At 53.3% G+C, this 25,934-nt stretch overlaps 1 protein-coding gene across 3 annotated transcripts; it reads right to left on the bottom strand.

The window, feature by feature from the left end:
* Positions 1-9,657: 9,657 nt before the first annotated feature.
* Positions 9,658-16,770, bottom strand: TNNI1 (troponin I1, slow skeletal type). Of its 3 annotated transcripts, none has more exons than XM_084611049.1 (6): positions 16,702-16,770; positions 15,000-15,131; positions 14,488-14,577; positions 12,786-12,962; positions 11,130-11,240; positions 9,658-10,406 (listed from the first exon to the last, which is right to left on the bottom strand). In XM_084611049.1, the coding sequence occupies exons 2-5, from the start codon at positions 15,123-15,125 to the stop codon at positions 11,133-11,135; spliced, it is 501 nt and encodes a 166-aa protein (XP_084467175.1). In that variant the 5' UTR covers positions 15,126-15,131; positions 16,702-16,770; the 3' UTR covers positions 9,658-10,406; positions 11,130-11,132. The 3 variants fall into 3 exon arrangements, with proteins under 3 accessions (XP_084467175.1, XP_084467176.1, XP_084467177.1); XM_084611050.1 differs by having other exon boundaries at positions 9,658-9,883; XM_084611051.1 differs by lacking the exon at positions 9,658-10,406 and adding an exon at positions 10,437-10,534.
* Between the last annotated feature and the right edge of the window lie 9,164 nt (positions 16,771-25,934).

Here is a 25,934-nt window from a genome sequence, read left to right as displayed (position 1 = left end):
CATTTTACCTAGTCACAGCAGGACATTCCATTAAATGTAGAGGGGCGTCTCCCATGGTGCATTGTTAGTGAAATGTTCTTTCGATGGGCCACTCAATTTGAACAGTCCTGCCAAGACGTGCTGGCTAGCTACCTTTTGGGTGTTACCCCAAGAGCAAACATTTGAAATCCAGGTATAGAGCCAATACTTATAACTTCAAATACAAAAATGATACATGTATTCAGATAACATAACCATACCCAGCAAATCATAACCTTTCCATAGACACCTCACTTGACAACGTTTGTACAAGATTTGCTGCAAATATATAACAGTGGTTGCAACACTGATCTATATGGTAATATTTTAATCAGATAATGTCCCACCAGTATTAACAAGGGGGTCATCCAGAAAAGATGGGTATCTAGAAACTCAGGCCTGTTGAGTGTTTCCCAGAATACGGTCGACCTTAGTGCAGTCATGAGTAAGGCTAAGATTTAGTCACGGAGGTTGCAGAAGTCACAGAATCCATGACTCCCAGCAACCTCCGTGACTTCAGCCTGCGGGGGCAGGGAGCTGCAGGGTTCCCCTCCCACTTCTGGTGGCCCTGCAGCTCCCGGCCACTGTGGGGGGTGGGTGAACCCCCAAGCTTGTGAGTGGTGGGAGAACCCCCTAGCCCTGGGCCACTGTGGGCAGCGGGGGAACCCCCAAGCTGTCAGCCACTGTGGCTCCCACAGCGGCTGGCAGCAGGGGTACCCTGCAGTGGACCCCGGAGCTGCAGACAGGGGTACCCTGCAGTCCCCAACTGCTGCAGGTGGTTGCTAGCCCCTGCATAGCTGCCCCTTTTCAGGGGTATGGGGATCCACAGATCCCCATTTTGTCACAGATATTTTTAGTAAAAGTCACAGACAGGTCACGACTTCCCCAAATTTTTCTTTTTTGCCCGTGGCCCTGTCCGTGACTTTTACTAAAAATATCTGTGACAAAAGCTTAGCCTTAGTCATGAGTCATCCCATCATTTGGTTGGACAGGAGAAAGCGGCAACCCAACGACAGCCTGGGTAGGTGGAGATCGGTCCTGCTCTGAGCAGGGGGTTGGACTCGATGACCTCCTGAGGTCTCGTCCAACCCTGAGAGTCGATGATTCTAGGTGCAGGTCAGTGGAGGGCACTTTTGGAAGGCTGAAGGGGGGTGGGTGGCTTTATGACAGGGCGGAGGCTTCGCTGCATTAGGTGCCTCGTGTACCGGCTGTATTTTGCACACGTGTGAGAGCAAGGGAGAGAGCCCGGAGGCTGGGCAGGAGTGGGACGTGGAGAGACTTCTGAACATGATGGATAGGTGGAGCGGGTTCCTCTGCAACATGCCCCAAGTGCTCAAGGAAACACGGTCAGGGGTGGGGAGGGGCTCTTGCTTTGAGGCCAGGGGATGTTGTGGGTGATGAATATTCTGTACCCCGGGGGGAAATCTGGTTTTGTTTAATTTTTATCAGGAACTGATCGGGGGGGGGGGGGAATCCATTTATGGGTTGAGTTGTACCTCGGTGATAATCTTCAGATAAGCTGCACCAAAATGAATGTGAATTAACAAAAATTCTAGGTAACGCGTTGCCCTCTTGTTGCTGTGCTGGGTGTTGCAGCAAGTCTGGGTCCATTCCTCCCAGTCCTGCCAATCTAGGGGATCCCTGTTATGACCTCAGTCTTGTCATTAATATTCTCTCTCCTTCCAGGGCAGTAAAGAGCCTGGTGGATCAGGAGCCAAGCCCTGGGGGGACCTGATCCCTTTTTTTCTAAAGTCTTTCCTATCCCCTCGGCTGTGGTAGAAGAACCCAGGTCCACCCACTCCGCTGGGTTCCAACCCAGGGACCCTGTCTGAAGTGGCTGAAACCGTTTTCTCCCAGTCTTTTGCTGCGTCCTACCTCACCTCTTCTGGGGGTTTCTCCCAAACCCACATTCTGATCCTCTCTGGAAATCCAACTTCCTGCCCAGCTCCTTGACAGTCTGTTGCAGGAGGGGTCTCTCTGGCAGCCACCTCTGTGCCCTGATCGGCCCAGCTCTTACAAGGCCAGCAATCAGCCCCAGCTGAGGAGCAAGTCTCCCTGTTAACCCCTTCGGGTACATCTCCACTGCAGCTGGGGGTGGAATTTCCAGCTCAAGTGGATGGCCATGCTTTGATTGAGCTAGCGTGCTAAAAAAGAGCCCTGGTGGTGTGGGCAGGTGGCTTGGACTGTCCCAGTGCAATCCCATTCAAGATCCTCGCTACGTACTCAGGACAGCTAGCCCATCCGGCCTCAGCCACACGGCTGGTTTCAGCGTGCCAGCTCAATCAAAGCTAACACGGGTGGATCTACCCTCGGAGGAAATTATGCCTCCAGCTCCGGTGTAGACCCACCTTTTGTGGCTTCAGTAGCATGCGGACTTTACACCCCATGAAAAGTACACAACGCTACATGGCAGAGCTCCCGCTGCTCCTGCAGCAGGTTTAGGCAGGCTGCTGGTAGAGCGCTCTGCTGACGCAGTTTCAGGTTGGTTGTCTGTATGGGATTCTTGTGTCATGTCCATATCTGCTGGGTCCTACCGTCCTTGGCTCCTTTGGTCGGAGCCCATGGCCTATTGTGGGGTCAAGGGAGCTTTCGGTGGGTTTTGGGTGCTTGCCGTATTCTCATGGCGGCTTGCTGTGTTGTCTGGGGTGCTTCGTGGATAACTATCCACCGCCTCATTCTCTGATTTGGTGGCGACATCCCTTGCCAAAATGTGTCCAGTGGCTGATAATTTGGGCAGGTTGTAGACATCACTGGGGCAGTCCTGTTCTGGTCCCTTGTTCTCAGGTCCCTCTGCCAGAGCGCCAGGGGTTTGACTCAGCGGTGGGATCAGTGCAGGGCGTGCCCCATCGCCTGGCTTTGCTCCAACCGTGCCTTGTAGATGTCTGCGTTCTGGAGACTCTGCTCCAGATGGGACAGGATGTGCAGCTATGCGAAGAGGACAGTCCAGTCTGGGAGCTTTGCAAGGGTCCATGTGAGAGCACAGGGTGGAGACCTATCACTGCTATTATGCGTGGATGAACTCCTCACTACCTGGTATCAGAAAGGGGCCCTCCTGGCTGCCCACCAGCATTTAAACAGAGTGGTGACAGCCAGTCAAGATGTCCCTGGCACCGTGGAGTGCACAGTGGTAGATGGACAGGCTGATCCGGTGTGTGAAGCAATGCAGCGTGGGACAGTCATTGGAGGACTGCCAGCGGCAGACCAGCTGGGAAGGTGTCCACCCAAACCTTCAAGAGAACAAGCACACTGCAAAGTGCTGTTACACCTCTCCGGAGGAGCATTACTTATTGCAACCTGAGAAGCCAAATAATTGGGTTTCAACACCAGTGGTGTGTGGATGCAAAGGCAGTTGCAGGTGACCTAACTTCAGTTACTCCGGTGTAGCCACCCCATGTAGACAAGACACTGGTGGTGAACAAGAACGTGCTACTCCAGGCAGTGATTCAAGAAATGACAGGCCCTGCTCCGTGAATCTGCCCTTATCAATACATCCCAAAGAAACCACATCCCCCAGCCTGGAGAGCGCTTGTGGGAATCGCATCCTGATTCCCACAAGCTGAGATGAACTAGCATGCTTCTAAAAACTGCTAAATCAAACTACTAAAATGACCTGGGGAAATTAGCCCCATAAAACGAATTGCATATGGGGCTATCAGAGCCGAGAGGACACACGCTTGGCCACACATTGGTTTTATTACCTGGGAGCGCAGCCCGAGGGTGCAGCATCCTGAATGTATGACAGCGCTGGGTGCTGCTATAGGGTTCACCTCCCCCTTCCAGGGAGACCCAAATCCAACCCCTTTTCAGCAAAGCAAGGGCCACTGAGCCAGATCCAGATGCCCTTGCACATATGGGGCAGCATCTTATGGCTCCAGGAGTGGTCCCATTGATTTCAGCAGGGCTGCTTGATCAAAATCTGGCCCGTTGTTCAAATACAGACCTGTGCCTATGGAGGAGAGGTGGGGGTGGGGGGCTACCTGCCTCCCAGTATGTGTAACAGGGGGAAGGGAGCAGCCTCCAGGAGACTGCCACTCTCCCTCCCCACACAGGTGGGAGGGGCAGGAGCAAGCAGTGGAGGGGGACTGAGCTGTGCGTAAGAATGAACCGCTCCCCTGGGCTTAGATGGGGAGGGGCTGGAGCATGGGGTGTCTCAGCCAGAACTCACCCCCACACCCTGTCCTGGCAGCCCCTGGATGGGCTGATCATCCGGCATGCCCAAGGCTTATCGGTGTCCCTGCTGCAGTGGGCTGAGTGCGGCGTGAGTGGAAGGTGAGGGGAGACTTTTCCTTGGGGGGGGGCGGTCTGTGGAGGGCTGTGGGGTCGATGTCATGTCAAGCCCCCAGGGGACTGGAGAGGGGTTTCCACTAGCAGCAGACGTGCTGGCATGTTGTCGTTTACTGAGCCCCGGCAGCACATTCCAAGGCCACACGGGACCATGGGGCTCACCTAGTCTGACCCCCTGTATGTCACAGGCCGGAGGGCGTCTCCAACAGAATCCTATCGGTGCGTGGCTGTGACAGTTACATTTCCTGGGCCCTCTGCTACCCCCTCCCACGCCGGGGAGCTCGCCTCCACGGGTGCCCCCGCGCCGAGGGGGTGAGGATGGGAACGGATTGTGTCATGGTCTCCTGTTAGACACACGCACTGACCACCCAAGTCAGCCCGCCTGGCTGGCCCTGAGCAGGGAAGGAGCTTCAGGCGGACTCTGGAGTGAAGCCAAGCCAAGGAGGGCAGTTCAGCCCCGCGCTCCAAAGATCTGACCAGTGGGGCTCATTGACACTGGTGTAAATCCAGAGTAACTCCACTGCCAGCGATGCAGTTGCTCTGGGTTTACATGGGTGAAACCAAGATCAGAATCCAGCCCTGACGCCTTTTGACTGCATTGTTTGTTAGCAGACTGCAAAGTTTAATCACCCAGTGCCTTGTCTGCCTGCTCCAAACAGGGCATGGGCAGGCTCTGCGGGGGGCCCCGGGGAGGTAATATTTAACTTTGAGTTCTGTTCAGAGGCTGGGCACTCCAGCCTGGCATTAACCAGTGCAAAGCAGCAGAGTGTTTCCACACAGGCTGTGCTTTGACCCAAGCTCTAGAGGTGAAGTAAACCTTACCCCTTTCCTGCCTGCTCCGTGACCCCCCCATGCCTGTTAACCCCCTCACTGTCACTGATGGCAAGGCAAACTCCCAGCCAGCAGCTGAGCTGGGGCAAATATTTGGACATCTGTTAAAATGGCCCCACCCAGGCATTGATTTGGCTGTTCAGCTGTGGCCCAGCACGTCTACATTGCAATTATACACCTGCAGCTGGCCTGTGCTGGCTGACTTGGGCTCAAGGAGCTTGGGTGTTTAATTGCAGTGTGGACCTCTGGGCATGGGCTGCAGCCCAGACTCTAGGACCCCATTTTTAGTTGCTGTGTAGACACAGGAGAACAAGCGAGAGGCTTGTAAATGACATAAAGGAATGTTCCTGGAAAGACAGCCTCAGGTTTCATTCTCTTGATCTCCCTTGTTTCTAACATACAGATTAGAGCTGGTTGAAAATTGGCCAGCAAAATGTTGGGGGTTTTTTCCAGCGGAGAACAACTTTTTGACAGAAACAATGTCCCTTTCAGTCAGAAAGTGTTGGGGGGTTTGGCAGCTGAAAGTCTGACAGGTTTGTGTGGTTGCTGAAAAGTGAACAATGGGGGGGGCGAGGGGGGAAGGGTGATGAAAGCCCAAAACATCTTGAAGGAAATGTAGACAACAAAACCAAAAAATCATTTGAGGGGGGGGAAATGGGGAGGAGGTGGAATCAGCGCTGATACAAAAGCTTTACTGTCCTCCAACATCTTCCATCTGAGGCTCTCAAAGCCCTTCACAGACATTAAGGGAGCTTTGCACACCACATTATAGTAGGCACGTATAGTTATCCCCATTTTACAGCTGGAAAAAGTGAGGCACAGCAGGAAAGTGACTTGCCCAACACCACCCAGCAGGTCAGTGGCAGAGCTAGGAATACACCCCGGGACCCCAGGTTCACTGCTCCAACCAAAGACGCACACCCCTTAGAAACATCTGCATCGCACTTCTTTCCCCTAACGATTGTCTGGTTTAAGCATCACATTTTCCTCGCTGCGTTTCTAAGAAAGGTGCAATTTACAAGTGTCCGTGCAGTTATTTTGTATGTCCCTGGATCACTGAGGCCCACACGAGTTAAATACTGGACTGGAGTTGATAAAGGGAGCACATAACACTGGTTTGGTGTAGGTCCTACAGAAATAGCACATCTGGGGACACAAAAGAGGATTTTCAGCATCAGGACAGGTCAGTTATTGGTGTTAAATAGCTCATATTGTCTGCCCAGTGTCGTTTCCAAATGTCTCAACTGCAAAGCTGTTTGTAGTCGTCAGTCCCATATAGCGGTTGCCACGTAAAGCACAATTCAGTTCTCTATGTTCACTCTGTGTATTTATAAGGTGTTGCTTTGACTCAGGGCCAAAATATACTACTGACCATTCAGACTATTATGTTCTTAGGCGTAATCTGTCACCTGACTGTGATAGCTACCCATAATTTCTGAGATTTGTCACAAGCGGTCTAGGGCAGGGACAGGTGCTCGTGTAACACCGACAGACCTGGGTCGTTGGGATCAAACCTGAGACCTCTGTAGCTTAGTGCAGGAGTCTCTACAGCATGAGCTAAAAGCCACCGGCCTGTTAGCTCAGGCTGCAGTACAGACTCATTTTATCTCTCTCTCTCAGTGGTCTCAATGCCACGAGCTGGGACAGAACCCCACACCCAGGCGGTGTGTGGGTTACACTAGCGTGTAGCTATCCCAGCTCAGTCTGTGAACTCGGTAGCTTGGCCAGCAGTGAAAATCCTCAAAACGCCGCATGAAGTATTACTGGTTGTTCAAGGGGTGGCGCTCTTCCCTCAGGGTCAGTAACAAACGTGTCATGAAGTCTGTGCTGCTGGCTTACATATCAGATTAAATGGGGGCACTGACCGTCTGGGGCATGGTTTTTAAGAGACAAGTGTTAATTCTGGTGTCCTGACTAAATTCCATCTCAGGTAATTACATTCCATCTCCCTAAAATCACCTGTGAGGTTAAATCATACAGAGAAATCGTCTTCACTTCCTGTCCTAAGCTGCCAGGCAATGTGCTGTTGAACAGCTGCTGCGTTTCAGTGGCAGTTCAAATGATTCCTGCGTGTTGGTGGAGTCCTCCCTGGAGAGCTAGGAACAGTGCTGGAGATTACCTAAGAGTTCCCATGTTTTGAAAGACCCTATTTTGAAAGTTGCTTGGAATTATCGGAAATATTAACCTTCCTGTCGGAAAGTTCCCAGGCTTGGTCTCTGCCCAAGAGGGAATAGATTGGGAAGGCCTGAGCAAAAATGCTTCAGCCACTTTTGAGAATGAGGAAAGTGGAGAGAAAAAAACAATTTCCATGATGAAAAAAAGAAAAAATGAAGTCACCTTTCTACCTGAGGTACTGCTAGGGCCCCTATAACCACAGTAGCTGAGCACTAAACCATGGGACACAGGAACAGCTGTTATCCTCCTGTTACAGATGGGCCACTGAAATACTAAGTGACTTAGCCAAGGTCACACTGGCAGGCGGTGGTAGAGCTGGAAACCAAATCTGGTTCTCACAATTCCAGGCCAGAGTTCTAATCGCTGGGCCACCTGATCCACAAGCGTCCAGCACCCACATTGGTTAGACTAGAAAGGTCAAGCAGGGAATTAGTCACAGAGGAGACGTGGCTTTGATTATTTGGCCAGGTGAGATGGGCTTGTGGGTTGCAGCTGACCCATGGGCTGAATACAGGGGCTGTCGCTTACTATGTCTATGTGAAGCACCAAACCTGATCTTGGTCTGGATCGCTAGGTGCTGCCGTAATACACAGAATACTCACGAAAACTTTAATCTAATCTTGGTTTGCTTGGCTGGTAATTGAAAACCAAACAGGCTCTGGGCTGGAGCTATTACAGCGTATGGGAGCTCCTCCTTGTCCAAGGATGGGCACTTCCGTCCTCAGACACATCCAGCTCGGCAGCAGGCAGTTTCTCCCAGCAGGCTCCCATTTCACACTCACCACCAGCCGAGTGGAGTGGCCCTGCACTTTGCTCTGTAGTAAACTGGGTTTACAGCTGCCTGTATCTTTTCCCATCCACATTGAACAGGCAGGGGTGTAACTAGCTCCTTTGCGTGTGTGTGTGCACCAGGTCAGAGCAGACGCAGTGGGACATGCAGGCCGAACTTCCAGCTTCGTTTTTTCCAGCTACCAGGTCTCGGAGGTGAAATAAAGGGGAAATCAAGAAATTCAGGCGCTCCTGCTAGAACTTGTTTGGAGTCACCGGTGCACGTCCCCCTCAGGAGCGGCAGGACTGGCTACTCTACAAACCCAAGGGCTTGCAGCGGCTGTAAAGCAGAAGTAACTATTTATTGCGACGTCCCCTCTGGAGACTGGCCGTGAAACCTTTCTCTCCTCTCCCCACGGCTGCTTGTCCTTCCCCCCTCCCTGAGTGGGACAGAGCCCCTCCTGAGACTCCCCCATCCCCAGCCGTGGTGGGGGGTGTCCCACTCACTGCAATGCACTCAGTGGGGAGCGTCATGCTGTTTGGGCTGATCTAATCCTTGTCCCAGAGACACACAGGCAGTGCCCCTCCCCACAGGTCGCCCTCGTAACACTGAGGTGGGGAGTGATGCCAATACAGGAGGAAGGAGATAGAAGGATCCTGCAGGGCCAGACCACCCGCCACTGCCCTGGGCAGCCTCAGCCCTGGAGGCAGGGCTGGGACCTGTGAATCAAGCTGGGTGAAAGGGTCCTAAGGCCCGAGCCTGCCCCCAGGTAAATCAATGGCCAACCAGCTGTGGCCCGTTCCACGGTAGACCTGTGGCCACAGATGTGGCTGCAAGGCCACCTAGTGGCGAAGATCAGAACTGTGGGGGTTACCACGGTGCGGCGGACGGGCCAGGCCATAGCGCCGTGTGGATGGGCCTGGCACGGAAGCACGTTGCATTGCGCCACCATGCTGACGCCTCAGGTTGCTGGGGCAGTAAATGTGATGAGGGGTGGGGTGAGGGAAGCTGCAGCCTGTGATCTGATCCCACTGAAGGAGGGATGGGCCAATGGGAATCGGGAGGAGCGTCCACCGTTTCTAGAAATGCACCTGAGGTTGGATCGGGTGGGTGCGTTGTCCTAGAAGCTCCAGCGAGCTGGGAGGGAGGGATTTGATATCGGCACAGCAATCGTGGCTGTGTGAGCAGATGCTCAGAGTGCAGACTCATGGATGAGGCATTTTCAGAGCTGTGGGGGAGCTCAGGGCTGGAATTGCAGGGGGCTGCCGAGATCTGAGTGCGTGGGGCCCAGCAAGGGGACCGCACGGATGGTGCAGGTCAGGAGTGAATTGCACTAGCAGAGCCATGGGGGCACCCCGGGCTGGAATTGCACAGCTGCTGGGGGGCAGGAGGGAGCTGTGGTGGGAGCCCAGGGATGGAACAGAAGGGGCTGCTGCAGGTTAGGATGGTGGCTTGTTAGAGTGTGGAGAGCCAGCACTGGGAGCGCTGCACGGCTGATGGGAGTGCTCTGGAAATCAGGGGGTGAAGTGGTTGGAGGCTGAGGTCCCTTTCAGAGCTGGAGGGAGCCCGTGCAGTGACATCCCCACTACCCCTGCCTCTAGCTAGGGCTTTAGGCACCCTGCTTTCATCAGCTGCAAAATACATGCACATAATGAGCGTAAAGTGAAGAGCAGACTCTGCAGCTCTGTCCTAAACAGTCTTTTAATGAACACAGAGACACAGCAGTTACTTCCCACGTACTGTGCATATCAGAGCTGGATGGTGAGATCAGGACCAGCGGGTTCATCCCTGGGCTGTCTGCAGTGGCTGGTGGAGAAGGACAGACCAAGAGTCCCAAGCAGCATCCAGAAGTTACAAGCATGCCTGAGACCCCATGGGGTTACCTACATGTAGCCATCGGTGCGTGGCACAGGCACTGCCTTTCTGCAGGGCACGGGACTCCTGCAGGATGGCTGGCAAGGCTCTCACCCTTGCCAGCTAATGGGATCAGCACCTTAGGCCACAAGGGTGATCAGTCTTCATGCAGAAGCACCCCTGTGCCCGTCCAACGGGTTGGTGCCCTGCGCCGGGACCTACAGGAGACAGCTGGGGTGCCACGCGGGGGCGATTAATTGGCTGCATCACGTGAGGCTATGGCTGTTGTCATGGAAGCCGGGGGCAGAGGGGGGCTGATTTAAGCACAGAGGCTGGATGAGCTTCCCAAAGAGCTTTCCGCAAATGCGCTGGCTCGAGAGCGAAGGTAGGAAGAGGCACACGCGGGGCAGCGTGAAGGGGCGGCAGGGGCGAAGCTGCGAGCAGCGGGGTGACTCTTCGACCCTCCCGGCAGCACCTAGGAATCGGAGCGGCAGCTTCAGACAGCGCGAAGGGATGGGCTGGAGTCTGCGCCTGGTGGGGCGGGTGCCACGGCGCAGCCGAGCCAGCAGCCCAGTGCAGGGGCTGCCTTAGGGCACGACACGTCTGCAGAGAAATCCCAGCAAGTCGCCACAAGACAAAGGCAACAAAGAGAGCAGCTCCCCTGATATCCCATCTCAGGGCACGGTGTCCGCAGGCCCGGGCCCCGCCAAAGAGCGAGTCGAGGCAGAGCGCGGCGCCGGGCAGCCCGGGCAGGAGGTGCTGTCGTACCTGGAGCCCAGCCCCCAAGATGCGTCGAGAGAGGAGGCAGGTGCCTGGCACTGAGCTCAGAGGGCACAAGCTGCCATAATTCAGATCCTCCTGCAGCGTAGGCAAACCCAGCATGCTGTAATGTGCCAGCTGGCAGCACTGGGTCATTGACCAGTCCAGAGGGAACGGGCCCCAGGCCGGCGTGTGATACAGACACTTGGACTGCGAAGGTTATTCACAGACGCTGACTGCCTCCTGCTTCATGGAAAGGGGCATCAGGGACTGGGGGAAGGGGCTGTCGGGGCAAAGGGAGGAGTGGCAGAGCTAAGGACAAAGCCCTGGCTGGGATGATTTAACTGGGAATTGGTCCTGCTTCGAGCAGGGGGTTGGACTAGATGACCTTCTGGGGTCCCTTCCAACCCTGATATTCTATGATTCTATGATTCCGTACCTTTCACTGGCCTGTCGGAGATTTGGCAGCATCAAACATCTTCTTCCTGCCCTCCATGCCCGACATGGCCTCCACGTTCTTGCGCCAGTCACCCACTTCCACAGGGCGCTCCTGCAGGGAGACGCAGGGGTCAGGGGTCCCGGCAGCACAGAGCCCAGGGATTCTCGGGACGGCGCATCTGAGCAGCGCTCGGTGAGACAGACTCTCCATGTGTGGGTGTGTCCGTGCGTATACCTGAGTGCGCTGGCTCACGTGTGTGCATCTGCATGAGCATGTGTGTGTAAATGCAGGGGTTTGTCTGGGTAGGTTCGTGTGTACATGTGCCATGTATGAATGGGGGGGGGGTGCATGAGTGTACGGGAGGGGGAGTTTTCCTGGGTGGACGCAGGAAAGGGAAGCATGGGTTCATGCATGTATGACTCCATATGACGGAAGGTTTATTTTGTCCTTTATTTCCGTCCTGGCTGACTCAGAAGCTGCTCCGTGCCTGAGTGTACTTAAATCCCATGGGCCTTCCAATGTGCCACATTCCCCCACACCCAGAACAACCGTTCCAGCAGTGACCCCAGGTGCAACCTCGCCCAGGGCATCTCCCTGGATCCCATTGCACTCGCCCTGTGGAGCTGCGGGATGACCTGCCGTGTTATTATACAGACAGACAGACGCGGACATGTGTCTCCAATACCCCTACACTAAATAGCCTGTAAGTTTGGGGTCCTTGACTGCTGGGACAAAGGCAGCACCAGGGGGGTGGGGGGAGAGAAATGTGATATGTCAGGAGATCCCTTTTCCCTGTGAGTCAATTAGGGACCATTGTGTCCCTAGAGCTGCTCTGTGTGAAGCTGGATTAGAGCCCCAGCGGGTTGGGGTCGGCTGTCTATGGTTTTAAAACCCCAGGATGCCCCCTAGAGTCAGTATAGAATGGAGACAGCTGAGAAAGCAGTGAGAAAGGGCCCCGACCCTGCTATGTACAGAGCCCCTTGAGTGGGAGGGGAGGGCATGCGGCACCTGGTGTGAGCAGCCCTGCCCTCTGCCGCACCAGACCCACAGTGTCCATCAGACCCTGCCCGTATATTCCTTCCCCCACAGAGCAGGTGGCAATGCAGGACCTCGCCCGCGGCTGGAGTTAAAAGGACTGGCTGATCTTATGAGCAATAATAATGAGACAGACAAGGATCAAGGATCACCAAACCTCCTGTCTCAGGGCATAAGCCGATCACCACAGGAGTCAGGAGGGGAATATATCCTCCCTGCGCAATTGGCCATAATTGGCCAAAAATATTCCTGTCTCTGGTACATTCTGCATTGGCCTCTGCCATAGGGAGGGCGCTGATCCAATATACAAACCTCAGGCCTGGCTCTCAGTCCATTTACCCCCATGTAAATCAGGAGTACCCACATGGAGGTCCCTGGAGCTACCCCAGTAATCCAGACCCTAAAATCCCAGGAGGCTTCGTTCAAAGCAAGAGAGCATCTGTGGGAAGTGAACTCCATGGAGATACTCAGAGTTACACCAGCATACCTGTGAGCAGAACTGGGCCCTTGAACTAAATGCACCCCCTGTCCAAAGGGCCCAACACAAGGCGTACGCCCCAGGTCAAGTCCCACATCAGCCTCGTGTGGACCCTTTGCACAGGGGTGAATTTCCGCACCCACCTTCTCCGTGTCCTCCTTCTTGACAGATTTCAGGTTGGCTCTCAGGTCCATGGAGACTTTGTGCTTGGAGCCGAGCAGGGCCCGCAGCATGGCGTCCGCGGAGACGCGGACACGGCGCAGCGGGGGCCGCTTGAACTTCCCCCGCAGGTCGAGCACTTTCAGCTTCAGGTTTTTGATCTGTGGGACGAGGGAAAAAAGGAGGAATCGCCAGGTGGCGGGGAGTACGGCACAGCTGCATTGCACCGGGGGCAGGCCCCCGACCCTGCTTCAAACCAGCCTGCAGGGAGCACCTCTGCCTGCTCCTGGCACCAAGGTAGTCAGCTCCCCCATCCACTGGGGGTGCCTGGATCCTCACAGGCAGCCCATCCTGACCGGGACCACACCAGGGGTGATTCTCCCCCATGGCATCCAGCCCCAGCCCCAACCCCAACCCCAAATGAAACATTAACCCCAAGCCCAAGCCTTGTCCCTTCTCCCAGCTCCAGACATCACTCGCAGCGATAACGGGTCAGAGTCCCATGCAGACTCCAGTCGCAGGCTCCACAGTGGCCCCAGCTTCAGGGACAGTGCCATGCACCAGCGAGCGGCTGGCCATCGGAGCTCCTGACAGATGGGCACCAGCTGGGATGCTGCACATGTTGGCTTCCAGCCACCACGGCATCCCCACGAAGTGCTGAGCAGCTGGTGAAGGAGAGCAGAGAGGATGCCGTGCCTCTGAAACCCAAGTCCGGGGCGCCTCTGGCTGGATGGCCCCAGAGTGGCGCCATCCAGAGCCAGTGGCTACTGCTGGTAATCTGGCTGAAGGGCTTTTGTTTGAATGGGCTGCGGGAGCCTTGCAGGTGGCTTCTTTCCCACTAAACTACCCAGGTGTGAATTTTTCAATGATCAGACGGCAGTAGGAGGTGGCATGATCTTGGGGATGGGGCCATGGAGGCCTGAGATCTGTTCCTAGCTCTACACACCTGATGCTTCCCCTCTTTGTGCCACAGTTTCCCATCCTGCCCTGTGTCCACCTTGTCCATTTAGGCTGTGAGCTCTTTGGGGCAGGGATTCTCTTACTGTATCTGGGCAGCACCTGGCACCATGGGTCCCTGGTATTGGTTTTAGGGTTGTCAACTTTCTACTTGCACAAAACCAAACACCTTTGCCCCACCCCCTGCCCCACCCCTCATCAGAAGCCCTGTCCATCCCCACCCCTTCTCTGGGGCCCACCCCCGCTCACTCCACACATACTCCTCCCTCTGTCGCTCGCTTTCCCCACCCTCAGTCACTCGCTCATTTTCACCAGGCTGGGGCGGGGTTCCCAGCCAGTGGGAGCTGCAGAGTCAGCACTTGGGGTGGGGGCAGTGTGTGGAGCCCCTTGGCTGCCCCTACGCCTAGGAGCCGGAGTGGGGACATGCTGCTGCTTCCGGGAGCCGCGCAGAGCCAAGGCAGGCAGGGAGCCTGCCTTAGCCCCGCTGCACCGCTGACTGGACTTTTAATGGCTCAGTGGTGCTGACCAGAGCCACCAGGGTCCCTTTTTGACCGGGCATTCTAGTAAAAAACCAGACACCTGGCAACCCTACTTGGTTTGGGGACCTCTTGGTGCGACTGTAATGCAAATAACGCTAATAACCTAGGTGAGGTGCATAGCAGGTATCAAAACAAATAACCAGTTAATTAAGAAATAAAGTGCAAGCCAGTGCACAAGGCACCCTCCTACCTCTCTGGTGTTGTGGATGCATTTTGCTTCGATGTCGTACCGCTCCTCATCCACGATTTCTACCTTCTCGTGCAGCTCCCTGCACAGATCCTGCAAGGAGAGGTCACAAAGGCCAAGCTGGGAGCTCTCTTCACTGCTCCATCTGCTGAGCCTCCCAACCGTGGCCCTGACTTGTCACAGCAGGTACTGTGTTAAGAGCTAGGCTTTTAGCAGGCAGCATGTTCGTGGTGCCTCCTAGAGGTGGTGTTGAGTCTCCATCAGTCACCAGCCCTGAAATCCCAGCGGCCAGCATGTCCCTGACTGAGTTCCCTGGGAAACCACCTTCCCCCTCTATCACAGTACATGCTGGGCAGATTCACCTTCCAGAGCCTCTGGACCCTGCCCAGAGGGACCCATTCACGAGTGACAGGAGGGGCCCTGCCTCAGCCATAACAAACAGGGTGGAGACCTGAGCTGTTGTCAGACCCCTGCGCAGGTCCCCGGTGGCCCTCCTGACTCCCACTCAAGCCTACCTGCAGCTGGCTGAAGGACAGCCCGCTGGTCCGCAGTTGTGTGATCCGCTCAGCCAGGTATCTCTCCTTCTCCGCTTGCTTGTCCACTTGATCTTGTTCCCATGCTTCCTTGGCTTTGGCTAGCATCAAACTCTGGAGCACACAGCAGACAGCAACAGCCTGAGTAGATGCACTGTGCCGTGAGCCCCCCACCCCACCCCCAGCTATCACCTCAGGCCAGGGGCACATGGCAGGGAGCTACCAAAGAGCATGGAGATGTTGAGCTCAGTGCCTTTGTGGTGAAGGACAGAGAAACTGCTTGTTCCTCAAACCCATATGGAAGGGTCTTCAGGGCCTTGTCCTCAATCCAGTGGGGTGAGTTGCAGGCACTGGTGCAACTAAAAGCATTTCCCCATGGTGTGTGATAAACCGGGCGTGGGGGGAGCTGCAGGAAGGAGGGTGAGAGGCTGCAGAATCTGTGTCTGATTCAGAGACTTCCTTGCTTTCCTTGGGGCTGCGACTCCTGACTGACATTGGCATCACCTGGCTCTCTGCAACCATGTGTTTTCCCCCTTAAGCAAAAACGTTTCCCCAGAACCATGTCCTGTCTGTGCGGTGCCCAGTGCACTGTTGGCACGAAACAAATTATTGGTATTAATGATTATTATTAACAAAGGATGTAGGCAGCAGCACCTGCCACCCAATTGAACATTTAATGCACCTTGCCCCAGGAAAATCAGTGTGTGTCCCTGCATATGTTTAGGCTTGGAAGGATTCGATTTTTATCGGTAAACGTCGATTTCACCGCACACTCACAGACCGGCGAAAAATATTTCCAGCGATAATCATCCAAGTTTTACTGCTAGGCAAAGTCAGACAGAGGCTGCCTGAGAGCTTATTGGAGCGTGATTTTAGGTGATTTACTTTGTATATTTTGATGCGACGTTGACAAATTTGTGTTTTAACAACAGTTAGAAAACTTGACCTTTTTGAATCTCAAGTGTCTACTGTCCTTAAATCAGAGGTTTGTAAGGTCAGGCTTGACAAAGCCCTGGCTGGGGTGATTTAGTTGGGGATTGGTCCTGCTTTGGCAGGGGGTTGGACTAGGTGACCTCCTGAGGTCCCTTCCAACCCTGATATTCTATGATTCTATGATTACTGACAGAGCCCCTCCCTATTGTCTGACACCCCTCCAATTGTCCCCCACTGTGAACATTTAAATTGATCAAAACAGAACCAAAAAATGCTTACAAAATAAACATTGATATTATCCATCAAAATTATAGAAAGATAAAAATCAAATTCTGCCAAGCCTATATATGTGACACGCTGGCTAAGCATGCCCCTCCCACCCAGCGGCTAACAGCCTACTGTTACTGATGGAATTACTTCTGCACCACAAGTGGGATAGATGCCTGCATTTTTAGTGCTGAAGATCCCAGGTTCAATCCATGCTGATAACTTGGGGGACAGGCGGGTGTTACATTTCCAACTATGAAGTTCTGAGCGGCTGAGGGATTGTTCCAGGTTCTAGGGATCATGGAGGTGGGAACAGGGCTGTTTTCTTCAGAGACCCAGGATCTTACCTGTACCCAGTGGAAAGCTGAGTTTTTCTTTCCATAAACACTGTGGCTAGTCATGGAAATGGTCATACCATGTTTCCGCAAAGAAGCTTTTAACCTTGATTTGCTATCTCAGCTGGGATAGACCCAAAGGGACTCACCTTCAACAGGAGTTTGCGTGAGGCTGTGATCTTGGACTTTCTCTACAGAGGGAAAGAACAAAACAAAAGACATTTTAAATGCAAATTCATAACAGAAAATGTATGTTAATGTCTAGATCTCTTAAGGGGAAAAAAAAATCCAGGAACACTTACCTCCCTGCAGTTGTTCATTCAGACAGAAGAAACAAAGAGTGGAAAAAACAGAACAAACGATCAATAGACAGAATGCATGAAACATCTGGAGGACTGATGCAACTAAAGGTTACAGGTGGACTCTTTGCTACTGCATGCAAAATGTGCCACAGACCACAAGTGTTTCTTTGGACCAGATCCTCAGTAGGTGTAAGTTGATGGAGCGACACCAGTTTACATCAGTTGAAGATCCAACGCTTAGATATTAAGGCAGTAAATATGCGTTATTAGTAGAATTGTAAAGTGATGGTAAAGGTCTCCATGTGTATGAAGACTTTAATTCAAGGAACACACAGCAATTATAGGTATTAATTAAGCAAACCTCACGATGCCCACATAAGGTAGGTGACATGAGAGCCATTTTACATGTAGGGAAACTGAGGCACGGGGCAGTTAAACAACTTGCTCTAAATTACACCGCAAATCGGGGGCAGCGTGGTGGGATAAGACCAGGGAGTCCTGACTTCTAGTAAGGCACTTCTCTAGTCACTAGATCACACATAGTTCATGTACAAATACATGCCATTATCTGACCTGTGTGTACAAGTGCCAGGCTGTGTCAATGCACGTGCAGTTTCAGTACTCAAGGGTTGGATCTGGCTCTGTACGGTATTCAGATTCCTGGAGGCTAGTGGCTGGGAAGTGTGTGGCAGTGTGAAGATAGACACTGCTCTGAGCAATTTGACAGATCCAGATACTGCACCAAAGAGCATGGAAATTCCTTGTGTGCAGACATTTTGCAATTTGAGTACCTGCTCTTCGCTGGGATGAAGTTTTGAATATGGCCCGTGGAAATTCAAAAGTTGGAAAAGTGTGAAAATGCTGGGGGTTGGAAATGGGACCATTTCTGAGTGTAAAGGGATGGCATTGCACCAAGACTCGAGCCGCGCTGTGAGCAAAGATCTCAACATTTCACAAGTTTCCCCCCCAAATTGGAACATTTTCTCAAAAGCCAAAGCAAACATGAGATTCTCCTGTTAGTACAGCCTGGAAATCTGCCTCCCTCCCTCTGGTGGCTGATCCACAGAAGGCTGTTCTCATTCGGCAACTGCTTTGAGCTGCTTCGCCCAGTCCTTTAGCTCCAGTGCTGAGGGCGTGAGCTTTCAGTGCTGACTGGTTTGCGTTCAAACCCTGCTGTTGGTCGAAGTAGAGCCAGGTCTCTCCCACAGCTCTCCTGAGAAGCTGGAAGCTTAGGGGAGTTCAGCAAAAGGCAAAGGGCAGTGCTACTACTTACGGCTCTGGCATTGTGCTGTCCGATTCTGCACCTAGAATCACCCCAAAGCAAAATGATCAATAGCAAGGAATCCAAACGTGAGCTCGCATCCACCCACTCCCACACAGCAGGGTATAAGTCACAGTCTGTGCTTACCAAAGAGCCAGGGCTGAGGTGCTTTGACTGAGCTGCGGCTCATGACTGGGATAGAAGGGGGCTGCAGGCTGGGACTACGGCATATATGTAAGGAGCCCAGGGCTGGGATAGCAGAGGGCTGCAGGTCAGGACTGAGGCACATGGACAGAGCTGGGTGTATGGAAAGCCCAGGGCTAGCAGGGGGCTGTGGGTAGAGACTGAGGGGCACTGGCAGAGCTGGGGCAGGGGGGACCCCAGGGCTGGGACAGCAGGGGGCTGCAGATCAGGACTGAGGTGCATGTACAGAGCTGTGGGGGGGGAGTCCAGGGCTAGCAGGGGGCTGTGGATCGGGATTGTATTGTACTGACAGTTATGCAAAGGTCCCTAAGCTGAAGTTACGTGCCTCCTGACAGCCCACCTTGTTTTCATGGGCACCACCTGTGTTTCCAGCTGAGCTGCCACCTCCAATGCCCCAGCCGGTCTCAGGGTCTGTATTCGAGTTCTACACTCCAGGAACCCAACCAGGACTCCACTGCTCAGCAAACCCCACTGGAGAGACCCTCGCCTGCATCTCAGCAGGCCACAAACTTTTCATTGGACGAGACCCTCACTGTGAACAGCACCAGAACTAGCCCTGCTCTAAACAGGACCCTCGTGCTTCCCATGCGGGGCTGCACTGCTCCCCGCTGCCCTTCACCCCTCCTCACTGCCTGCGTGGAGAGAGCACCTGTGCTTGCCTTTCAACCTGACTGCGTGATGGCTGTGGGTAGTCTCTTCCAGCGCAGCCACATCGAACGCCTTGCTCCGCTCGGGGGAGATGGCTTCAATCCTGCTTCACACCTCCAGAGGAACTTTGCTACACTGAAGCTTTGAACCAAGGACCCATCCCAGCTGTGGATGTTCTCCAGAGACTGGATTTGAACCTGCAGCCTATTCCATCCCTGCTACAAGCCTGAACCAAGAACTTTGCCATTACTGTGTGTCATTGATTCCATTTAACCAGTTCTCGCTCTCATCTCTATCTTTTGCCTGTTATGAATAAACCTTTAGATTTTAGATTCTAAAGGATTGGCAACAGCGTGATTTGTGGGTAAGATCTGATTTGTTTATTGACCTGGGTCTGGGGCTTGGTCCTTTGGAATCGAGGGAACCTTTTTTCTTTTACTGGGGTATTGGTTTTAAAAACCATTGGTCCGCATAACGAGTGGCACTGGTGGGGATACTGGGAAACTGGAGTGTCTAAGGGAATTGCTTGTGTGACTTGTGGTTAGCCAGTGGGGTGAGACCAAAGTCTGCTCTTGGGCTGTAACTGCCCTGCTTGAAGCAGTTTGTCCTGAATTGGCACTCTCCGTTGGGTGCCGCCAGAACCAGCATTGTGACAGTGGCCATCAGCTGTGCCGTCAGGCCACTGAACAAAGGGCTGGTGGGGATAAACAACTGGCTCTCGGATAAGATCACATTTTCCGAACAGTTCAGGGAGGGTGTAAGTTTCCAGCCCCACCCCTGCCAGGAGCTGCTCAGGAGAAAAGACACCCCCACCCTGGTGCTTTTCCTGGCTCCTTTCAAGACCCCCCTACTCAGGCTGCTTCCCAGACTGCAGAGCCCCAGCCCCAGTGGAGGTGTCTGAGTGCAAAGGAGACACAGAAGCTAACCAGAAACTGAGCAGCCTGGCAGGCAGACACCTGATAAAGAGGGCGGTGGTGCATTTCCCCACGTCTCTGAGAGCAATTGGACTTTTATTCATGGGCACAGCAGCACCAGCTCCCTTAGCAAAGTATCTCTTGGATAAAGGCAGGGCTGAAAGAAGGGGGGCTGTAGAGGAGCGGGCTGGGTAAAACTGGGTGAACAGTTCCTAATGTTTCATCTGCTTTTTTTCCCCGATTGCAGATCATCCGTAAACAGCTCGGCCTTTCCCCCAAGCGTATCTGTTATTCAGAACTATTTCTGCAGCTCATTCTCAGCTGGTAGTTTCATTGCAACTCTTTCATATTCCCAATTCTAAATGCCAGCTGTTTGGGCTGGACGTATAAGCCATGGACCCTTTGAATCAGGTTCCCAGGGAGGAATAGTCCTGATTATGAATTCGAAATTGTCTTGCCACAAATATTCTCTGACATCTGCTGAAAAAGGGGCTCCTTCCATTAAATTCCTACCTCGCTCACTAGACTATTACCAAGGGAGAAATTCACCCCATCCAGAGCAACAACAAAATGGCCTCCTCAAAACTCTCCTTTGCTATGATGCCTACAAAAAACTTGACAACAGTTAGGCTGGTGGTGTGCAGAAACCAATGCCTATGCTTTGAACTACACTGTCTCATTGTCTGCAGGCCCCCATCCATCTATATCTACCTGTTATCTCCTGTCTTATAGTTAGATTGTAAGCTCTTTGGGGCAGGGACTGTCATTTTGTTCTGGTCCATGGCAGTATGGTAATACAAATAATATCCAAAAATAACAATCATAAATGCTGTGCACACAGGTAGGTACCACTTAAGCCCCAGGACTAGAGCAGATCAAAGTTCCCCATAGATTTTTCATTTAAAAACCCCCATATTTTCTGCAGCAAAATGTTGATCTTCCTCACACTTTTTCAGTTCTCCAATATAGAGGATGGAAACAAACCCCCCTGTTTTTAATTGATATTTTAAAACAAAGCAATTTTTGTCTTCGGAAGTGTCAAATCATTTCATTTCGATTGAAGATGTGAGCGTTTTCGGTTCCCATTCAAAACGTTCTGGAATTTTTGTTTCGAGAACATTTTTGATGGTTCTGTTTTTTTGTTCTAATCCAGGAAATCCTTTTGAAGTGTCCAGCTTTGTTTTTCCAATCGCTCTGCACAGGACCTGGTGATTCTCCTCTGCTTAGGGGGGATTTCACTCAGAAATCAAGCACAAGGAGGGACGTGATGACCGCAAAGGAAGCGGATTTGTGAACAGATGGGAAAGAATGTTTGTGAATCAATTTAATTCTGCATTATAGTGAGTCACTATTAATATTGCAACAGCACCTAGGGACCCCACTGCACCATGCACTGTGGATAGCCAGTCTCTGTCCCAAAGAGCTTGCAATCGAAATAGGCAAGACAGAGAAAGGGGGTAGAGAGGGGAAAGAGAAAAGAAATGACATGCCCAAGTCACACCGCAGGTCAGTGGCAAAGCCAGGAATAGAGTCCAGATCTCCTGACTCTCCGGAATTAGACCCCCCCACCCACACAATGATATAACAGCTGTAATCATGGGAATCTTTCCATCCTCTGGTAAACGTGTTATTATTATTTGCCTGTTCATCCAAAACGTGAGCTCCTTTAGGTCAGATCTAACCCTGGTTTAAGTGAGCACAACATCCACTGACTTCAGTGCAAGGCTGCATTAGGTCCACCTTTGTTTAGAACTTTTACACCAAAGAGAAGCTTTCCCTTGATACAACGAAAGATCCAGACCTCAGCCCCTTCTGCCCAGCCCTCGGCCAAGATCTGGAGAAGACAGACAAGTCTCTTGGGGGTTTTAAAACATCACTCACCCTACCATTCTCTGAACCAACGTACAAGAGTTAAATCTGTGCTCATCGCTGATTGATAGGTGTCAGCTTATTAGAGTCCTACCCCATCATGAAAGCCTATGGGCCTCTCACTCCAGTTTGACATCCGTGGAATGTCATTGGCTTTAATGCAGTTCCTCCGGATTTTCACCAGAGTGAGTGAGAGGGGAATCAGGCCCTGTAGATCCCCATACCCACTGGATTCAGGCAGAAGCCCAAGCCTGCAGAAGGAGCTGACCCAGGGGCTTTGGGTTAATCAACCTTTAGGGACAGATTTTTCTGAATCTCCGAAGCCTCACATTTGGCAGCTGGAAATCAGGTTCTTTATCATGCAAACTGCACCCGCGGTTGCACAGGCCATAACATGCAGCCGGAGCCAGGAGCCTGCCAGCACGCGCTGCAGGGGCACATTCAGGTGGGCTCAGGAATCCAGGTTTGGTTCCGCTCCAGAGGTGCGCTCCACCTATCTGATGGGGACACAAGGACCGGTGCCTGGTAAATTCTGGCCTGGATTTCCGTGCCCACTGGAATGGATTCCCGATATATCCCAGATGCTGCTATGGAAATCATGAAACGAAATAGCTCCTCAAATTCCATTTCTGCAGGAGAATTCAGCCTGGGAAAGGTCTAGGAAACTGAAAACTCTTAACCCTACCCAGCTGGAAACTCACACACAGAGACACCAAACAAGCACAACACAAAGCACACAACTACAAACATTCTCACCACACACACACACACACACACACACACAGCTTAGTGTGACCGATAGCCCTTTCAAAGGCGCATGTCGTAGCAATTCCAGCTTCAAGTAGGGGGCACTTGGAAGAGACACCTCAAACGAAGAGCTTGGCAGGCCACCAGTGCCTGGTGGGGACCAACCTGCTCTGTGATGCACTGGCTGGACAGGCAGACATGCTTTGGCCAAGTCAGCACTGATAAACAGAGAGACAGGTGGTTTTAGTACCAGGTCTCCAACCCCTCTACTGCTCACAGAGCTTGACCGCAGCCTTTCCAGTTACTGCAATGGATCAGCCTGTAGGTAGGCAGCAGGAAATACCTGCCTCCTAGGGACCAGACAGCAAGGGGCAGCTAAAGTGGCATTTTGTTACAAAACCCACAATGCCTTAGCAAACCAGCCCTTCCAACAGAGCCAGTCTGGAGCCAGAGCCTAGCCTTACACCTGGAGCAACATTCCCATTGTCAAAAGTGACTTGGACATGAGGGGGTCTCATTGAAAGTCCATGGGGCTCAGGCTCCGATGTCATTCAGGGGCTGAGGAACATTACCCCTCACCTTGATCCCCATGGCACCTGTGAGCTAAAGCAGTGAGCACCGGGTTTGGCAGGAGGGGCAGAAGCTGGTTTGCTTTTCACCAACATAGATTCCCCAAGAGTGGATAGAATGCTGTTGAAACAAAATGCCTAGCCTGAAGTGCCTAGTCTGGAGCTCCCAACACCCTAGTCTCCGATTAGATAGACAGAGAGAGAGCTGGAGAGAGAGAGAACTAATCTATAGGCATTTCTAGGGTACCTACCATCTTGGGGTCTAAATGGAACCTAAAATTTCATAGGAGGTGACACAGTTCAGGCCCCAGCTCCTTGCCCACCAGCACACTGGCTACCATTACAATCAGCCTGGCTAAAGCTAGTACAATCAGGTAAAATCTCGCCTCCCTGGCCCCAGCTCCCAAGGCAGCCAATGAAAGAACCGATCCCTGGGGCTGGTGGATGTGCCAGGCTAACCTGGCAAGGTAGCGTCTTACCTAGTGCAGTCCAGGCAGAGGGGAGGTGGTGGCTGGAGGCTGGAGGGCTGCAGACTGCAAGGGGATGGGGAAGAGACAAGAGTATTAAATCCAAGCCAGCCTGCAACTGGTCGGTAAAAATAGAACAGGCAGATATACCCCTTTTATACGCACATGCTCACTACACACGCACACACGCGCGTGCTACCCATGGACAGTGCACACTCATGCACACCCACCCCACACCGCACGCACCACAGACACGCATGCACGCTATGCACACGTATGCATAGTTCACCGCACCCTATACACACATCCACGTCACCGACGCTTTACACATGTATGGTATAAAACACACACGTGAGCACTCATGCACTTCCACCGCACATGCACATTACACATTCACATTAAACACAGGTGCGCCTCACTGACACTGTACACACACACACACACACACACTCACTGACACACTCACGTGCTCATACACGGACACACATTATACATACAACGCTCAACACATTGGGCCAGGTTCTCCGCTCCTGCAAATTGGCACAGGTCTGCTGACTCCTACTGATTTACACCAGTTGATGACCTTGCCCACTAGACACAAACGGTACACACACGCCATAAGCAGTATAGACACACACACAAACACACGGAACCAGATTCCCCACTGTGCCAATCCGTCCATGGAATGACACCCATGTGCAACTGACGCAGCAGAGTGGTGAATCCGGCCCACGGATCTCAGACTCACAGTCTGGTTCTGCAGAGCCCTGCAGCTGAGAAACCCCCTGGGCCTGCCGCAACAGATTATTGTTACTTACAGGAACACAGTGTGGTTCACTGGAGCGCCTCCTGCAGGGCAGAAAATCTCCAGCAGCGCAGGAGCATTGTAAGACTCCAGGACACATGCTCAAAAGCCCACCAGTGCTCCGTGTGCACAGACTATACTTACACAAACACACATGAGGACTGTACACTTACATAGACACACACACGGACAATACACACTCGCAGGCATATACACATGCGCACACAAGGGATACATCTATAGATACACACCATACACACTGACATATCTATATGACAGGGCACTTGTGTTTGCATGGAGACAGACAGCCTATAGACAGACAGCTCTGATGAATGAACAAGCTGGACAGACGGTACTAACCAGTCCTTGTCACTAGCCCATCCCCTTGACATTTCAGTTAGGGAGCCCAGGGCTGGGACAGCTGGGGGCTGCGGGTTGGGATGAGGGGCGTCGGCAGGGCTGTGTGGAGAGTAGCCAGGGCTGGGACAGCTGGTGGCTGCGGGTTGGGATCAGGGGCGTCGGCAGGGCTGTGTGGGGAGCAGCCAGGGCTGGGACAGCTGGGGGCTGCGGGTGGGAATGAGGGGTGTCGGCAGGGCTGTGCGGGGAGCCCAGGGCTGGGAAAGCCGGTGGCTGCGGGTTGGGATGAGGGGCGTCGGCAGGGCTGTGTGGGGAGTAGCCAGGGCTGGGATAGCCGGGGGCTGCGGGTTGGGATGAGGGGTGTCGGCAGGGCTGTGCGGGGAGCCCAGAGCTGGGAAAGCCGGGGGCTGCGGGTTGGGATGAGGGGCGTCGGCAGGGCTGTGTGGGGAGTAGCCAGGGCTGGGATAGCCGGAGGCTGCGGGTTGGGATGAGGGGCGTCGGCAGGGCTGTGTGGGGAGTAGCCAGGGCTGGGATAGCCGGTGGCTGCGGGTTGGGATGAGGGGCGTCGGCAGGGCTGTGCGGGGAGCCCAGGGCTGGGATAGCCGGTGGCTGCGGGTTGGGATGAGGGGCGTCGGCAGGGCTGTGCGGGGAGCCCAGGGCTGGGATAGCCGGTGGCTGCGGGTTGGGATGAGGGGCGTCGGCAGGGCTGTGCGGGGAGCCCAGGGCTGGGATAGCCGGAGGCTGCGGGTTGGGATGAGGGGCGTCGGCAGGGCTGTGTGGGGAGCGCAGGGCTGGGATAGCCGGTGGCTGCGGGTTGGGATGAGATTCGCGGCTAAAGCAGAGCAGACTGTGCTGCGCCTGCCAGCAGCTCTCATCCCAACTCTTTTTACCATCAAATTCACTGAAAAATGAAGACAAACCAAAGGGCAGCGGGTGCCTGGGCTGCCCTTAGTGAAGGCTCGGCTGCCCCCTCCATAAAAGCCTGCGCTCCTGTCTCTGAAGAGGCCCGGGGCTCTGGGAGGCCAGGCCTGCACCTGTTGGCCTGTGTATTTTTAGGGCAGACCTTATGAGCGAACAATGCACAGACTATAGCCCAGCAAGGACAATGCCTGCTATGTTAATCCCCGCGGCTATTATGGTCACGGCAGGGCACTGGCCAGGCTGTGCAGATCCTCTGGGGACGAAGGGGAGCAGCTGGGAGTGAAGGGAACCCGCCCCCTTCCCTGCACTGGGCACAGA

Source organism: Lepidochelys olivacea (assembly GCF_965140295.1).
Source record: "Lepidochelys olivacea isolate rLepOli2 genome assembly, chromosome: 21".
In the NCBI taxonomy this organism is placed as follows: domain Eukaryota; kingdom Metazoa; phylum Chordata; order Testudines; family Cheloniidae; genus Lepidochelys; species Lepidochelys olivacea.
This window is presented reverse-complemented; position numbering and strand designations above follow the sequence as displayed.

Excerpts from the sequence above, each read along its gene's own strand:
- TNNI1 (XM_084611049.1), bottom strand. The coding sequence starts at position 15,125 with ATGCTAGCCAAAGCCAAGGAAGCATGGGAACAAGATCAAGTGGACAAG. Across the intron at positions 14,578-14,999 it reads TGTCCTTCAGCCAGCTGCAG|GATCTGTGCAGGGAGCTGCA; the intron begins GTAGGCTTGAGT and ends CTCTCCTTGCAG. Across the intron at positions 12,963-14,487 it reads GCATCCACAACACCAGAGAG|ATCAAAAACCTGAAGCTGAA; the intron begins GTAGGAGGGTGC and ends CTCGTCCCACAG.